This window comes from Poecilia formosa, unplaced genomic scaffold (genome assembly GCF_000485575.1).
Source record: "Poecilia formosa unplaced genomic scaffold, Poecilia_formosa-5.1.2 Scaffold549, whole genome shotgun sequence".
NCBI lineage: Eukaryota > Metazoa > Chordata > Actinopteri > Cyprinodontiformes > Poeciliidae > Poecilia > Poecilia formosa.
This window is the reverse complement of record NW_006800488.1, coordinates 162,442-178,470: the sequence shown is the minus strand read 5'-3', so window position 1 is coordinate 178,470 and position 16,029 is coordinate 162,442. Positions and strand designations below refer to the sequence as shown.

The following is a 16,029-nucleotide window of genomic DNA, read 5'->3' as shown; positions in this document are numbered from 1 at the left end:
CTGCAGTATGTAAGTTTTATTAAAATTATTATTTTTTTTTTACATTTTTGTTAAAACTGCTACTATGTCGTTACAGAATGAGATGGAAAATCAGTTTTAAAAAAGCAATTTCTCCCACCTCTTCCCGAGCTACTGTTGCTCCCAAGCAAAACAACCAATCACAGCCAGGAGGATGGCCTTAGTGCTGTCAGTCATCCTCGTGAACATGCTGCTAAATATGCTAATAGCAGAGAAATAACCTGCTGTTACAGTAAAACTGTTAATCCATCATCATTGTTGACTATGTTTACAATGTCAATAATGATGACATTGTAAACATAGTCATTATGTTTACAATGTCAGTACTTAGTCAGTACTAAGACCCTCCTCTTGGCTCTGATTCATTGTTTTTAGTCGGGAGCGGGGCATTTCTTCAATCAGAGCATGGAGGTGGGTTCTAGAGTTGTCCATCAACTTCATGTAGGCGTTGCTAAATAAAGTAATGGCAGAGAAACAACATCCTGTTACAGGAAAACGGTTTATCAGTCACTGGTGACCATGCTAACTAGCCTTAGCATTCATAGCAGGTTCTGATGACAGAACCATGACTGACAGCGCTAAACAGCGGTTCATTTCTTCAGATTTTTGTAACACTACCCCAACTTTGACCAACTGTTGGGCTGTGTCTGTACGCCGTAGGTAGACTCACCTGAGGCTCCATTTGATGATGAGGCGTGGCCTCACCCAGAAGGCGAGAGGCTGAATGAGGTTCCAGCCCCGCCTTTCTCCTCCCTGTACTCACAAAGCCACTCCTACTATCAGGTAATCTTTGCTTTGTGGCCATTGCATGTATTCATGGCCTCAAACGTCACGCATGCCTGGTTGGTTCACAGTAATGAGCATGCAGTTATATTTTCAGCATCCATGTTTTTATTAGTTTATTTCTTTGCTGGAGTCAGTGATGCTTGAATGTTGTTAGACATCGTACAGTTAGAAATATTTACAACAGTCCCAGCGATTTTATTAGCTGAGGGAATCAGACATGAGGGGAAAATGACTCCAGAAGGTTTTTAGAAGAAGGAGACATAAGTGGACTGGAGTCTCTTGAAAATTTAAAACTTAATCATACAGAGAAAATATTGCCATTTATACAATGGCGTATTGGGGTCATTGAATATACACATTCTATTAGAAAGAGTAAAAGGCCAACACAAAAACTCAAATGAATCTCAAAAATAAAAAAAAGGAAAATTTCTGAGAGCAAATGTTGAGTTTCAAAAGTCGAACGTTTTTGACTTTTGAAACTCAGAAATTTCCATGTTTGTCCTGTAAAATTTCAGAGACTTATCTGATGTTTTTCTAGCAAGTTTTTGACTTTTCAAACTCAGAAGCTTTCTTGTTTTCTGGGATTAATCTAAAGATTTCTGAGGTTTTTTTCTCACAAATTTTCAACCTTTGAAACTCAGAAATGTCCATGTTTTCTTTTTTTATCTTACTTTTGTTTTTTTTTTTTGTTTTTTTGTTTTTTAGAAAATTACAGAAATTTCCTTATTTTTTCTAGAATATTTTTGAGATTGAACTCAAAAGTTTTGGCAGAAATTTATTCCTCCATTTTTTTCTATCAACAGTGGCCCCAATGCACCGTCGTACATTTGTGTTATTTTTACAATACGACAAAAAATATTCAAGCGATATGTTCACCTCTGTTGGCAAAGTGGTACATGTGTCTTTTAAAAATATGTTGTATTTCTGCATGTATATTTTAAGATCTGGATGATTCAGTTATGTATATATTTGTTCTAAAAACAGAGTGCATGTGAATGTTGTCAATGGAAGTACTGATGTGATATTTATTTTTAATAATCTCATTTCATACCTAAAACTTTAAGTTTTTGCAGTTGGTTTAGTCTCCTTTGTTTTTGTTCATTTTTTTGTTTGTTTGTTTTGTTTTTTGTTTTTTGTTTGCGTCTGTAAATCCAGATCATTATTAGAACTGGGAACATATTTTACTTCTTTTACTCACTTTAGTTGCAGTTACAGTTTGTAACCTGCAGGAGGCAGCAGAGGACAAACTACATAAGGGGACTGAATGAATTCACAAAACCAAACAGATTTAATAGCAAATAGTAAATTATATGGACAGTTTTGGAAGGCTTTAAACTTCATTAATTGGAATTTATTGTGAAAAACATTAATCAAAATTCATATAAGTAATTTCTCATGACAAATGATAAATGACACAATAAATGCCTACCGTAAAAGGAAGTCCCTTGCTTGTTTTATTAATTATTTTTAATATTTACAGTGTATAAAACTACAATGTAGTAGTAGCTTTACTACAGATTGGTTATTTAACACCAGTCTTTTAAATAACGCCCTGGCAGTTTTTATAAATTGTTTCAAATAGCCCTCATCACCTATGTTTAAGCCGATATTTCTGCTTCTGAAAGCTGGCATAAATCTTGCAGTGAAGTGTCGGAATGAGGGTGTAACGTGTCGCTGCACATTACAATGGGCACACATGATTGCATTGCAGTTTATTTTAAACATATGTCGCCGTTTCCAGGCTGTGAGTGGTGCTGAATGATATTACTGGTAGTGTCTGGTTCTGATTATTATAGACATGCTGATACAATATGAGAACACAAATTAGATTATCTGTAGGCGAAAATATACACCAGAACTGCTAGTTTGTATTGCAAAGTAAGATTTTGTTGAGTTTCTAGTGAAAATATGTTAGGAGACCTGAAATAAGACAAACTTACCTTTTCAGCAACATATAGGGAAATAATTCCCTTAACATTGACAAAAAAGTATAGTTTAACTGGCAGATTGCTTCACTTATTTAAAAAAAGACGCCCCTGCGCCGTTACCTAGCAACCTCAGCCAAGCCCATTCCGTCACCTAGCAACCAAGTTCTACTTCCACTGGCAGATTGTTTAATTTGTAACACGGAAAAATGTCTTGTTATAAGTGAAATAATAGGTACTTTTTCCATTTATATTAGGAATTATTGACTCTAAACAAGCTCCTATACATTACTGAATATTTTACTTTGGCTAATTGAATATATTGAGCCTAATCTTCCACACTGCACTGCAAAACCGCAAAATCTTAAGTATTTTTTATCTAATTTCTTGTGAAAATATCTTAGTTTACTTGAAATAAGACAAAACTAACTTACAAGTAACTTTTTAGTAAGACATAGGAGCTTGTTTTGAGTCAGTAATCAATAAATATTGGTTAAATTTTTTTTACATAAGTGGAAAAATCTGCCAGTGGAACTGGTGTTTTTTATTATCGATATTAAGGAATTATTTTTCTTAAAGCAAGCTCCTATGTCTTGCTGTAACTTAGTTTTGTCTTAATTCAAGATTTTAACCCAAGAAGTTAAACTTGTGTAACTTTTTTCTGCTGTGTTTTCACTACCCTGTTTGGATAAAAAGCAGCCAATCTGATCAGAAGCAGTCACTGAAGATGCATGTTTGGATGCGTCCTGATTCACCGTGTCGACCTGCGTAGAGTTTACCGACTTCCTGCCCGCCTGTCCGATACGTCAGCCTGATTAGTGCCTTCAAAGCAAGCAGCCAAACCAATCTTTTAAATAACTCCCTGGTTAAATTTACTGCTTCTTCTGCAGAGGTGGAATGCTGCACCTCTGCCATGTGTGTGGCATGATTTCTTCCCATGCCACACACACGGCAGTATGTTCACTTAGAAACCTTAGCGGCTTTTAGTCATTAAGATAATGCGGATAATTAGGAAGGAAGTAATGGAACAGTGAGCAAGGGAGTGGCGAAAGACGAAGGGAGAATTACAGACGGACTGATGCAGAGTCTGTCTATAGTTAATCATTCTGCCAATCAACCAATTCTCCACTCCCCAAATGATCTGCTTTTCCTCCCATGCCTGAAACACAGAGCAAAGGAGATTTACGCAATAGGTCATCTGACATAAAACTTTGAAAAATAATCACTCTCTGACTCACCGACTCACTCTCATTACTTTTTAACAATTCGGTTATATTTATATCTGAGGGATTAGTACATTTATTTTACATTTGCAATAACATACAACATTGTGCCACATAGATTTCCAGTGAATTATGATGCATAAGTTTGAAAGAAACTTTCAAACAAACTTACAGGCAGCTGCTTACAGACAGAGTTGGGTAGTAACTGGTTACATTTACTTAAAGTAACGTTTTTGAAAAAAATGTACTGATGGAGTGTTTTTACTACGCTGTACTCTTTACTTTTACTAGAATGATTTTATTATGAAGTATCTCTACTTTTACTTGAGTAAAATTTCTGTATTTTCTACCCACTGAGTGAAAAATAAACATGTTTTAACCAGAAATTCACCAGATTCAGACACACACAGTTTTTGATAACGTTTTATAATTTTTTTTATTGATAGAAACTGATTTGGACACATTTTCTTTTGCCTGATTTAGACATTTTTTTTTGTTACTTCTATGAATTATTGTCATTTTGATCCTTAAAATACCAAAATTTATTTCACTTTATTTTTTGGTCCATCTGATATAATTTTTAAATATTGATTGATAATTTGATCAGTTACTGGGTACTTGAGTAATTTTTTTGGATGGCTACTTTTTACATGTACTTGAGTAAAATCTTTGGATTCTGTGTCCTCTTCTGGTCCCGAGTTTTAAAATGACCAAAGATGTTGGGAGATTTAGTTGCTTTTAAAATTTCTTGCCTCAATTGAACACTTTTTATGTCATGTTATGAAAAACTTATCACCATAAAAGTGTTTCATACCGGTCGATATCGATAATTATTGATTCGTATTTTGATTTAAACATCTGAAAAATTGCCAGACTGCATTTGGCATCACCTTTTCTGTTTTATCCAGTTTTCACTCCATGACGTTTTCAAGCAGTGGTGAAATCTGAAATTTCTGTTACTCAACAAGTTCTTGCTAAGTAACCACAGAGTGAGTGAGTTGCTAGGTAACTACAGAGTGAGTGAGTTGCTAGGAAACCGCAGAGTAAGTGAGTTGCTAGGTAACCACAGAGTGAGTGAGTTGCTAGGCAACCACAGAGTGAGTGAGTTGATTTCACTTATCTAGCCATGTTTGCTATGTCTCCTGTGATAATGAACTATCAATGCTATCTGCTTGATTTCTTTATAAATGTTTTTTTTTTTTTTTATCCAATTTGAATATTAATTTGACTGCATTGTTTGAAAACTAGAATCAACTGGAAATTGCGAATGATTGGACGTTTATGCCAATTGCTTTGAGATGGCGTGTTGTGAATTGGAAGTGTTTAAATAAACTGAATTGATATTATATCATTATTAATATGATAAACAGAAACAAAGTAATAAAACAAATTTGTGTGCAGCTTTTTCCTAAACAAAGTGCAAATCATTCTAATTTGAGAGAAAATCAAATGATAACCTTTTGTAGGTTGAGCTGAGAAACTACAACACAAAAACACAGTAGAATTTGTCAAAGAAATGTGAAACTAAAGTCTAGATATGATACCAATAGTGACTTGGTATCGATATTGTTGATATTTTGGATCCATCCTCTCTCTAATAACAATTCAATCTTGCGGTTTTAAGTTTGTGGTTAAAATGTGGCACCGTTTGGATCAGATTAACGTGTATAAACACAGTATACATGTATAAGTTATATGAAGTTCATTCCTTCTAGTAAGCAGTATTTCTGTCCTGACGTTATCTCCTTGCTCCTGCTTTCTTCCTCTACTAAGGCTCTGGTGTATTCCTCTTTGTGTTTGCTATTTACCATGAGAGCTTGACATAGCTTTGGAAAATCGGCCTTACCAGAATCTGAAAGCGGTCTAATGGAAGGGCTGGGGGGAAGCCAAAATGATTAGGAATGCTAAAGGAGAGAGTCTCTCACTCAGTGCTTCTGAAAGCACCAGGATCGGCTTAGTGATGCTGATAACGGTGATATTTATGACATCTGTTGAGGTTTTGTTTGACAACCCCTGTCATATATTTACATGTACAAGCTAGATATTGAACACAGTGATGTGTAGTTACGTTACCTGCTTAATGTAACTGAAGTGGTTGGAGTGTGAGTCCAAACTGAGTGCTTACAGTTTGTTTACTTGCCAAGTAAACACAGTGTTTGCCTCATAGGCCGCCACTGGCATCCTGTACCTGTAATGATAGAAGAGAAAATTTGGCTTTCTCAGCAGTGTGACATTAAACATTTATGATGTGTGCTTTATTTAATTGCTTCTGAAATATTGATAGAGTTGGCATTCACTGGCTGACATTTGACTTAAGGGAGACAAGAAAAAGAAGTGCATGAGGGAGACAAGTGCATTAAAGGTTGAGACACGGTCAGTGTGCCACTGAACTCAACTAGCCTCAGCTAGCTGCTCCGTGTTAGCCGCACACAGGTTGTATAATTCACTGGCTGCAATGATATTCAAATGAAATCATTGTTTTTGTATCTGTAAATGAAGAGGTAACACAAAAATAAATATTCCTTTAATGGATAATAAATAGTTCATAGATATGTTATTAAGTAATCTCATAACACTTTATAAATCATTAATAACTGATTATTATGCATTAATTAAGACTGAGGAGACTAAATCTACCGGTTTCTTTTCAAATAGTGAGCCAAATTTGTTCACAGATGTATTTTAATCTAGAGTTTGTTGTAATAAACAGTTCATATTGTCTTTTTAAGCACAATAAGCATTTGTAAACTTTATATTTCAGTCTCATTCTCCCTCTTAATTAATGAATAATAAAGAGTTATTAACAACTAATAAATTGTTTATAGATTCATTGATAACATGTGACAAAGTGGTTCAGTTTGTGTTTACCTCTTGTACCTTCTTGTCATTTCTGACCACAATCCTTCACAATCTATAAAATATTACCTTATGATGCCCTTATTTTTTTTACCCGTTGTAGCGTTTTGTGTTAATTTTATCTGTAAACTGGATGAACTTATAATCATAGAGATGTTACCAAGAGGTTTGTGGATTTAAAGGCTCAAGATTTACATTCAGTCAGAATTTTATTCTATTCTAAGAGAGGAGTCCACATTTTTTGGATCAAGCTTCAGTTATACAAAATACCTTAACAGCAGAATATTGAAATGATTTAAAGGTTGGTTATCCAACAGGAACAAGGTTTGTGATGCACTATAAGGCAAATTCAAATACAAAAACACACCAATAATTATAAAAAGTTTCTTAAAGTAAATTTTTTCACTTAGTGTCACTTAAGGTGCCGTCAGTCAAGCCAGCCACTCCCCTAAACACAATTTTCAAAGACTAATATATAATTAATAATTGCCATCAGAAAGACTTCAGAGCTCTGATGGGAAAGAGAGATGAAGCTGCTGGTTAATGGATTCATATTCTGCCTTCGTAATGCCGTTAGACCTGTTGAAACTGCTTTCATTGAGTATCACTATCAACCAGACGAACTCTCAGATGCATAAGAGCTTTAGATTTTAACAATGTGGATCAGAGAAGCAGGGCATCGAACCACCGGCCCTCTGAACTGCAGCCTGTAGTAATAACAGCATGAGGGAAATGTTCCCACTGAATATTTTATGACAAGTTTGTTTTAAACTCATTTAGACCGTCCAAAACCCAAAGGTACAAACAGTTATTACATTTAAAAGCACTTCAGGTTTCTACAGCGACAAACTAGGGTCATTTTTTGAAAGTAAGAAAGGAATAAATCTCCACCAAAACCTCACAAATTAATTATTATTAATTATTATTAATTTCAGGAATTTGCAAGAAAAAGTTTTAAATGTCTGAGATACAAAAGTCAAATGTTTGCAAGTGAAAAAATCATAAATTTTGAGATTAATCTTAGACATAAAAAAAACTTGGACATTTTTAAACTCCAGAAATCAAACATTTTTGAGAAAAAAAAAATATAAAGTTTTTAATCTTGGAAATTTGCAAGATAAAACTGGACAATTTCTGAAATCCAAAAGCCATAATTTTGTAATAATGAAAAAAAAGAATCTCAGAAAGATCCTCAGACATCTTACAGGAGAAACTTGTCACTTGATGAGCTCCAAGACTCAGAAATTTACAAGAAAATATCAGAAATTCTGAAACTAATCTCAGAAAATCTATAGGAAAATTTCACAGCTCAAAAAGTCAAACACTTGCGGGAAAAAAGAAATTGAGATTAATTTAATAAATTTTACAGAAAAAACGTGGAAATTTGCAAAAAAAATAAATAAAAATAAAAAGATGAAATTTTCAGATTAATCTCTGAAATTTGCAAGAGAAATGTGAAAATTTCTGAACTCCAGAAGTAAAAAATTGGCAAACAAAATCTGAAATTATAAGATTAACCTCATTTTCATGAAAAAAAAAAGTCCAAATAACAGCATAGATTTGAATCCTTTTGCCCATTTTTCATTCACTGAAACGCTCCTGGTGACAATAAAACATTTTATGTTGCTGTTTATCCTTTTTCCCCCAAATTATCTGATAGTCTGGTTGACAGACGGTGACATTGAGTCTCCAATGCTCTCTCAATAAGAGACTTTAGCTGTAGAAACTTCCCCTGACTAAACACACCGACCTGGTTGGCTCTGAGTTTTACAGAATCTGCAGTAAAACTCGGTTCAGAAGTCTAATGGAAAGTGTGAAAAATCTCATCCATCCCAATGCGAGGAAACAACACATTAGTCAGGCTGCGTGTGCCAGGTGTATTTTCAGGCCTCGGCAAGCTGTTGCCGTGGCAACGGTTCCCACGGAGACGCGGGGAGAAGCTGTGACAGGGGGTCCTGCCCCACTTGTGGCTAATCCACCGGGAGGCAAACGCAGCCGTGTGTTTTTAAATGTTAGCGCATGACTTTGGGATTATTTAGATTTTTACCTGGATTATTGATTATTATCATTATTTTCATATATTAGATTTTTCTGTTTTCTAGCCGTTTTGTTTACTTGTTTATGTACGCTCGTGTTTGACAGAGAAAGGAGTGTGTGGGAGAGCTGGGTGCTGCAGTCTCTGAAAAACAGCCTTAGGAGAAGATCTCTATCGCTTCCACAATTATGCACGCACACACACACGCACACACACACACACACGCACACACACACACACGCAGACACACACACACGCAGACACGCTGAAACGCCAAATCTATTGCCATACATTTTCACTTCCAAAGTTTATTTTGTGCATCAAATCGTTCTCCGCTTTCCGTTGAACTCGACCTGCAACAGGATTAGAAAATGTTTGGAGTAAAAGATGCAGGGTGGTGTCACATGATTGGCTGACTGGATCGTAGGGGGCGGGGCTTCCAGCAGTAATAATATCTGACAGTAAGGGAGAGAACAGCATCGGGTTGCAGCTGAAATAAAAGACTGTAAAAGACAATTTGCTGAAAGACAAGCGAGAGAAAGCAAACACAGGTCAGTTGGAGGCTGCCGAAAGAAACGAGATAAATATGCAGAGAGAAGCGGACAAGAAGGAAGACTTGGAGGAACAGCAGAGATGTAAGAGGGAGAGAAGGAGAAGCAGAAGAGTTGGAGAATGATTCCTGCTGCCAGCCACCTACTTCAGATGCTCTCATCCTCGAAGGTTTCTCTCCACCTCCCTCGTTTCATCCGCTCAGCCACCCATCACGCCCTCCCCGCTTCCCCCTATATTTAATGGGAGAAGGCACAGTGACAGGGGGAGATTGACTGGTCATCTTGGACTCGCAGAGAAGGAGGGAGGGAGTGAACTCCCCTAAATAATCAATCCTCATATCCTGCCGCTCGTTCCCCCTAACTCTTTTTTTTTCCTCTGACGAGGGGCAAAGAGGAAGCATCAGAGACGGGAATCTGGACGCTCGGGGAAGTGGATTCTGGACGCTTTCACCTGGGATGATGGAAACATTCATGGACAACCACAGCAGGCAACCAGCTGAACAAATATCCGCCTCGTTTCTTCAAATCTGATGAGAAAAACTGAGAATTTTTCCAAAAAAACAGAAAAAAAGATTTTTGAAAAACAGAAATCCGACTGCAGATTTTTTCTGGGACGAAGAATCGGGGATGAAACGGTGGAAAGGAGATAAAATCTAAGTTGGAGTCGAACAGCTGGAACTATGAACTACATTTTTGGCAACAACACCCTGTACCCCCGCAGCTCCAGAGTGGGCGGGGCATCTGGAGGTCAAGGGGCGGGGCTAGGAATCAAGCAGAAGTTGGGACCAAAGCGAGGCTCGTCGGAGGAGCTGCCGCCTCCACACACGTCGTCTCCGTCCACCTCGTCTCCGGCCTCCTCCTCTCCCTCCACCTCCTCGTCTCGCTGGCAGCAGCTCCTCACCTTCTTCTCCAGGAGGAGCGCCTTCACAGATTGCATCAATTCTAGTCAGGTAATGTGGCGCAGCAGCCGCGCGTGAGCGTGTGATGGAGTGTCAGGGTCAGTATGGATAAAACTATAAAAGAAGGAAGAGCAGCAAATTTCTGCCAAAAAAGTTTGAGATTAATCTAAATAAATTTCTACAAGTTGTGAATTTCAGGGAGATTTATTGCTGAAAATGTGGAAAGAGAAATTTCAAAAAGTTGAAATTTAACTACAAAGAAAAAAGAAAGGAGGAGTAAATTTAGGCCAAAAAACTTTTAAATTTTAAGGTTAAGTTCACATATTTTATAGAAAAAGTTAGAAAATTTTCTGAGTTCAAAAGTTTAAAAAGTTAAAATATTTTCAACTTTTAGAGCTCAGAAATTTCAAGTTATTTCTGGAAAATTTCTGAGAGTTTTCTTAAAATTTGTGAGTTTTTCTCTTATTGCCTTTGGGAGTCCCGAGATTTCCAGGTTTTTTCAGAAAACTTCTGGTATTTTTCTGAAAATTTCAGAGGTTTTCTACCAAGTTTTTGACCTTTCAAGCTCACAAATTGCAAAGTTTTTTTCTATAAATTTCTGAGCTCAATCTCAAAAGTTTTGAGTTGATTTTGGCGAGTTTTCAACTTTTGGAGCTCATAAAGTTCCAGTTTTTTTCTAGAAAATTTCTTGTATTAATCTCAACATTTCTGAGTTTTTCCTCACAAATTTTCAACTTTTGAAGTTTTGAAATGTCCTTTTTTTTTTTTCCCAGAAAATTTCTAAGATTAATCTTAAAATTTGTCAGCTTCTTCTCGCACATTTTTGACTCATGGAGGTTAGAAATTCCCAAAGATTTTTTCTAGAAATTTTCTGTTTAATCTCAGAGGTTTTTTTGTTTGTTTTCTTTCTGCAGTTGCCCTCAGATGCCATCATGGCATGTTTAGTGAAACTCAGATGAATTTAGATAAATAGTTTGGAGTTTATGGGGAATAAGAAAATCTGGAGTTTCTTTCTTGAAATGTGAAGGAGGTTGAGTCAGCTGGCTGGTTTCGAACTGAAGCTGAATCACGTTGTGGTTAAGATTTCTGATGAGGTTGTTATGGAAATGAGATGTGGTGTTGCCATGGCGAAGCTATCGTTTAGCTAAGCCGTCTTCATGCTTACAGTCTGCGCTGAAATGCAAAATTACAAATGAGATTCATCGTCAGCAGCAAAGACTCATTCAGAAAAGCATTTAAGATAATTTCTGCTGCTGCTTTATAAAATACAACAAATGTAAAAATATTTCACTTCTAATGGAGCAGTTTGAGATTTTTATACATAGTAAAGTGCTTTACACGTACTTTTTATATTAATTTATTAGCAATAAATTAAAACAATAATAAATGTATTAATAATTTTAATTTATTATTACATTTAATCAATTTATTAATACATTTACTAATGTTATAAGTACTTATAGCAAACATTACATTAACATTATAAATACTTGTGTTAAATACTTATTATTTTAATTATTTTACAGGAACATAGATGTTTTGCTCCCTAATTTAACTCCTACACTGCAAAAACACAAAATTCTACCAAGTGTTTATGATCTAGTTTCTATTGTAAATATTTAATTATGTTTTAATTCAAGTTTACTAACTTATATGAAACTTTTTAGCAAAATGTAGGACTTCATTAACTCTTTAATATTGGTGAAAAAAAGTACTACTGGCAGATTATTTCACTTATAACATGAAAATAAATGCCATGCCAATTTATTTTCATGTTATAAATTAACATGAAAACATAATTTATTTAAGAAACTAACTTAAGTTAAATCATCTAACATGCAGGTTAATTGCTTCTAACTTGAACCTACTTACATAAAAAGAAAACTATTTGATTGAAACGGTTCCTTCTTCTGCGTTTTATTTGTTTCTTTGTTCAAACTGACAGAAAATATCCAGAATTTTTTATCCAGAAGTTCACACCGCTCGTTTAAAATCAGTACAAACTAATTGGTGAGAATTACATTCTGTTCACTTTAGGTTAAGCAGGATGTTTAGTTTTACAGTGTATGCTCTCACTATAAAATGAGACTCACCAATCCAGATCTTTTTTATCCAACCCTTTTTTCTCAGTTAAAGTTCAGCTTTAATTGTTTGAATTCAGGATGTTTCACATGCAGCATCTTTTTCAAACTCTATTTTCTCTGAGGACAAACTGACCTGAACTCTGAAAGCCATTATAAAACCTCTGCAGTGACGGGAGATAATTAGCCATTAGTGAAGCTAGCTCACATGCTGTTGTTGGTTATTAACCAGAAATAAGCTATCAGCTAAAATCACACTGCAAAAACACAAAATATCACCAAGTGTTTGGTTTCCAGTTCAAATGTCTAAGTACACTTGTAATAAAACAAAACTAACTAACGTTTAAGCAAGACATAGGAGCTTGTTTTAAGTAAATTATTCCTTAATCTCGATGAGAAATTATTGTTCAACTTGCAGATTAATTCATTAATAACATGAGAAAAATGCTATGAATATAAAGAAATTAATGACTCAAAACAAGCTCTTATATTTTGCTGAATAGATATTTGCAAGTTAGTTTTGCCTTGTTTCAAGTGAACTAAGACATTTGAACTAGATAAAAAAATACTAGTAAGATTTTGTGGTTTTGCAGTGCGATGTGGAAGACGTTTTTAGAGCATATCTAAAATATTCAGGATGATATAGGAGATTTTTTAAAGTTAATTATTCCTTAATATTCGTGGAAAAGCGCTCGCTCCACTGGCTGATTATTTCACTTATAAAAAACATTTTTCCGTTTTATAAGTGAAATAATTTGCCAATTGAACTAATACTTTGTAAATCAATATTGGAGTTATTTACTTAAAATAAGCTCATATATGTTGCTGAAAAGTTACTAACATGTTAGTTTTGTCTTATTTGGACTGGAAACTACACTATAAAAACTTGGTAGTGTTTTGTGGTTTTGCAGTGTTCTTATTAGATAAAATAATAAATATAAATACTGCTGTTTGCTGTCATTCTTGTGTTGGTTCCCATGTACTTCAAACCCCTGCGGTCTATAATAAACACAAATAGGTACAAATAATTATTAGTTTATCATATAAATCAATAGACACGATGTATTTAAATATTTTGTCTTGATGTAGCAAAAATAAGAAGATGTTATTTGTCATCATCGCTGTGTTTAAGAGTAATTTTATCATCTCCTTGTGTTGAATCTTAATCTGTAACGTTGATTCTTCTGCAGTTTTCAACATATTTACAGCTCAGTCCATGGAAAAAGATTTACCCGCCCCGTTGTTGTATTGGCTGGTGATTTCCCAGGGTGTTGCTGTTTCCCTCTCAGAGGCACTTACTGCCCGACTGATGGGTTTTTACGCTAAACACACACACACACACACACACACACACACACACACACACACGCACACACACACACACATCCTGCTGTTGAAGCTCTATAGAAAAAGCTGTAAAGATGTTTTTATGTTTGTTTACTTAGAAGTGGAGGTGAATTTAAAACAGGCTGCATAGAGCAAATAAAATGTAAAATAATTTACTTTATGAAAAAAATTGCACTATGAAAACAAAGAATTGCTGTGAAATTAGATTTTTAAAATTGTTGTTTAAAGGACAAAATAAAATAAATCCCACTCCTCTCATCACCTTATTATCTTTTTACAGTCTGTTGTCTAAGCTTTGTTGACTTTTGAGACTTTATTTCTCACATTATTATGAATATTTAAATGTTTTATGTTGTGTGAGAAATGAACATAATAATAATAAAAAAAACATTATCTATCTTCTATTTTACAGTCAGGCTTTTCCTAACTAGTATTCTGTTAAAAGATTTAGTTGTTACACTGCAAAAACATAAAATATTACCAAGTATTTTGGTCTAGTTTCTAGTCCAAATATGTTAGTACACTTGAAATAATTTAAAGCTAACTTACAAGTAACGTTTAAGCGACATATAGGCTTATTTGTTGGTTTGGATTATATGACAAACATGGATCATATAAATATAAGTGCTTGTTTCAATAAATAATTGCGTACTATTGATGAAAACGTTCTTGTTCTATTGGCAGATTATTAAGTCTTTTTTACAACTGCCACTGCACCGTTACCTAGCAACCTCAGCCTTGCCCAGCCCGTCGCCTAGCAACCTCAGCCAAGCCCAGCCCATCGCCTAGCAACAGAGTTCTAGTTCCACTGGCAAATTATTTCACTTTTAACACAACAGTTTTCCCATGTTATAAGTGAACTAATCTGCCAGTGCCTTTTTCCATCAATATTAAGGAACTATTGAGCTGAAAAGTTACATGTAAGTTAGTTTTGTCTTATTTCAAGTGTACTTAGATATTTGCAGTAGAAATTAGACCAAAACCACTTGGTTAGATTTGGTGTTTTTGTTGCAAACGCAGCTTTATTCTTTCTCTGCCTTTACTTGTTCCTCTATAATTGATTAGATGTAAAGTTGAGATAGGCCTGCAGAGAAAGCTTTAAAAGCCATGAAGACGTGTTTAGTGGTCAAAGTAAATGGAAGACAGACAGAGCTGGGGGCGATGCTGATTCCAGGCATGGGAATAACGACCGGGAGCGAAATCTGACCCCATTTTCTGTCTAAAACGCCAAAATATCAACCCAACATCCACACAACCAGAACATTTAGAAGCATGTGAAACAATTATTCCAAGAGTTATGCGTCATAAACGTAAAGATTTGACAGATTTACTACATTTAGCAGCTGATGTTGCTGTTTTTCACCCAGCAGATTTCTGTTAGGGCTGAGCGATTAAAGAGAAAATAAAAGTTTAAACTTTCTTTAAATGACGGGCAGAGCTCAGTTTTACCTGCTCAATAATACAACAATGTATTAGGGGCACACGAAGATAAAATTTAAAAAATGAAAACATAAACCCGTATGAGAATAAAGTCGTAATAATATAAGAAAGTCTCAATATATCAAGAATAAGCTCAAATGATGAGCTTATTCTATTGCAACTTTACTCTTGTAATTTTTTTAGCATGGCCTTAATACTCCGTCATACAATAATAAACAAAATTTTTTAATGAAATCTGTTAATCATTAAAGATCTAAAACTTAAAAATTAGTTTGAATTGTTATCTCATTAAAAGAAAAACAATTTCCAAACTTTTGTAGTCATCAGTTGTTTTCTATTTAGTTGGACAAATTTTTACCATCCTTGACTTGTGCTGAAGGGCCAAATTAAACCATTTCAAGGGCCTCAAATGGCCCCGGAGCCCCACTTTGGACACCCCTGGGTTCGCGTGAAGTTGCAGACAGAAGCAGGTCTGGTTTTAATCTTATTCACACATTTCTCCTGTTGCCTCCAGCTTTATGCAGGCCGGTTTTAAAATGGAAAACTTGCATGTCATCGATTGTCAGGTGAAATGAGATCATATTTTTTACCCTACGCCTCCCAACAGGCGTCATATTCAGTTATAGAAACGCTTGTTATCGTTCTCCAGCTCAGGAAACTTTCCACTCCCTCCATATGTTAAAATACAGAGCAGTGTCTCTAGATTTATTAGTTGCAACAGATATTAAAACCAACTGCTTTGGGATCATTCAGGCTTAATCACCCTTGTTTGAGAAATGTAGATTATTTACCAAGTTTTTTTGTAAGAAATGCCCATTTGTTTTGTCTTAAATATGCCCAATCATCTGAGAACTATTCTCAGACAGAT

The 16,029-nt window shown here is 35.2% G+C and overlaps 1 protein-coding gene and 1 long non-coding RNA gene across 9 annotated transcripts in view; one reads left to right on the top strand and one right to left on the bottom strand.

Moving 5' to 3' along the window:
* The window catches only part of LOC103129486 (discs large homolog 1-like protein), a 119,551-nt gene that overhangs the window by 38,018 nt on the left and 65,504 nt on the right, over positions 1-16,029 (top strand). For 5 of the 8 annotated variants that reach the window (XM_016665125.1, XM_016665126.1, XM_016665131.1 and 2 more), the window contains one exon: positions 679-801. The exons of 2 other annotated variants lie outside the window; for them this stretch is intronic. In XM_016665125.1, coding sequence (XP_016520611.1) covers positions 679-801 — 123 coding nt within the window. Of the gene's footprint in view, positions 1-678; positions 802-9,269; positions 10,345-16,029 lie in introns of those variants that run through there. One more of the 8 variants, XM_016665132.1, reaches the window with a different exon arrangement.
* Positions 767-6,582, bottom strand: LOC107834205 (uncharacterized). Its single transcript, XR_001659987.1, has 3 exons — positions 6,026-6,582; positions 984-1,080; positions 767-857 (listed from the first exon to the last, which is right to left on the bottom strand). It is a non-coding gene; the product is annotated as an uncharacterized LOC107834205 (long non-coding RNA).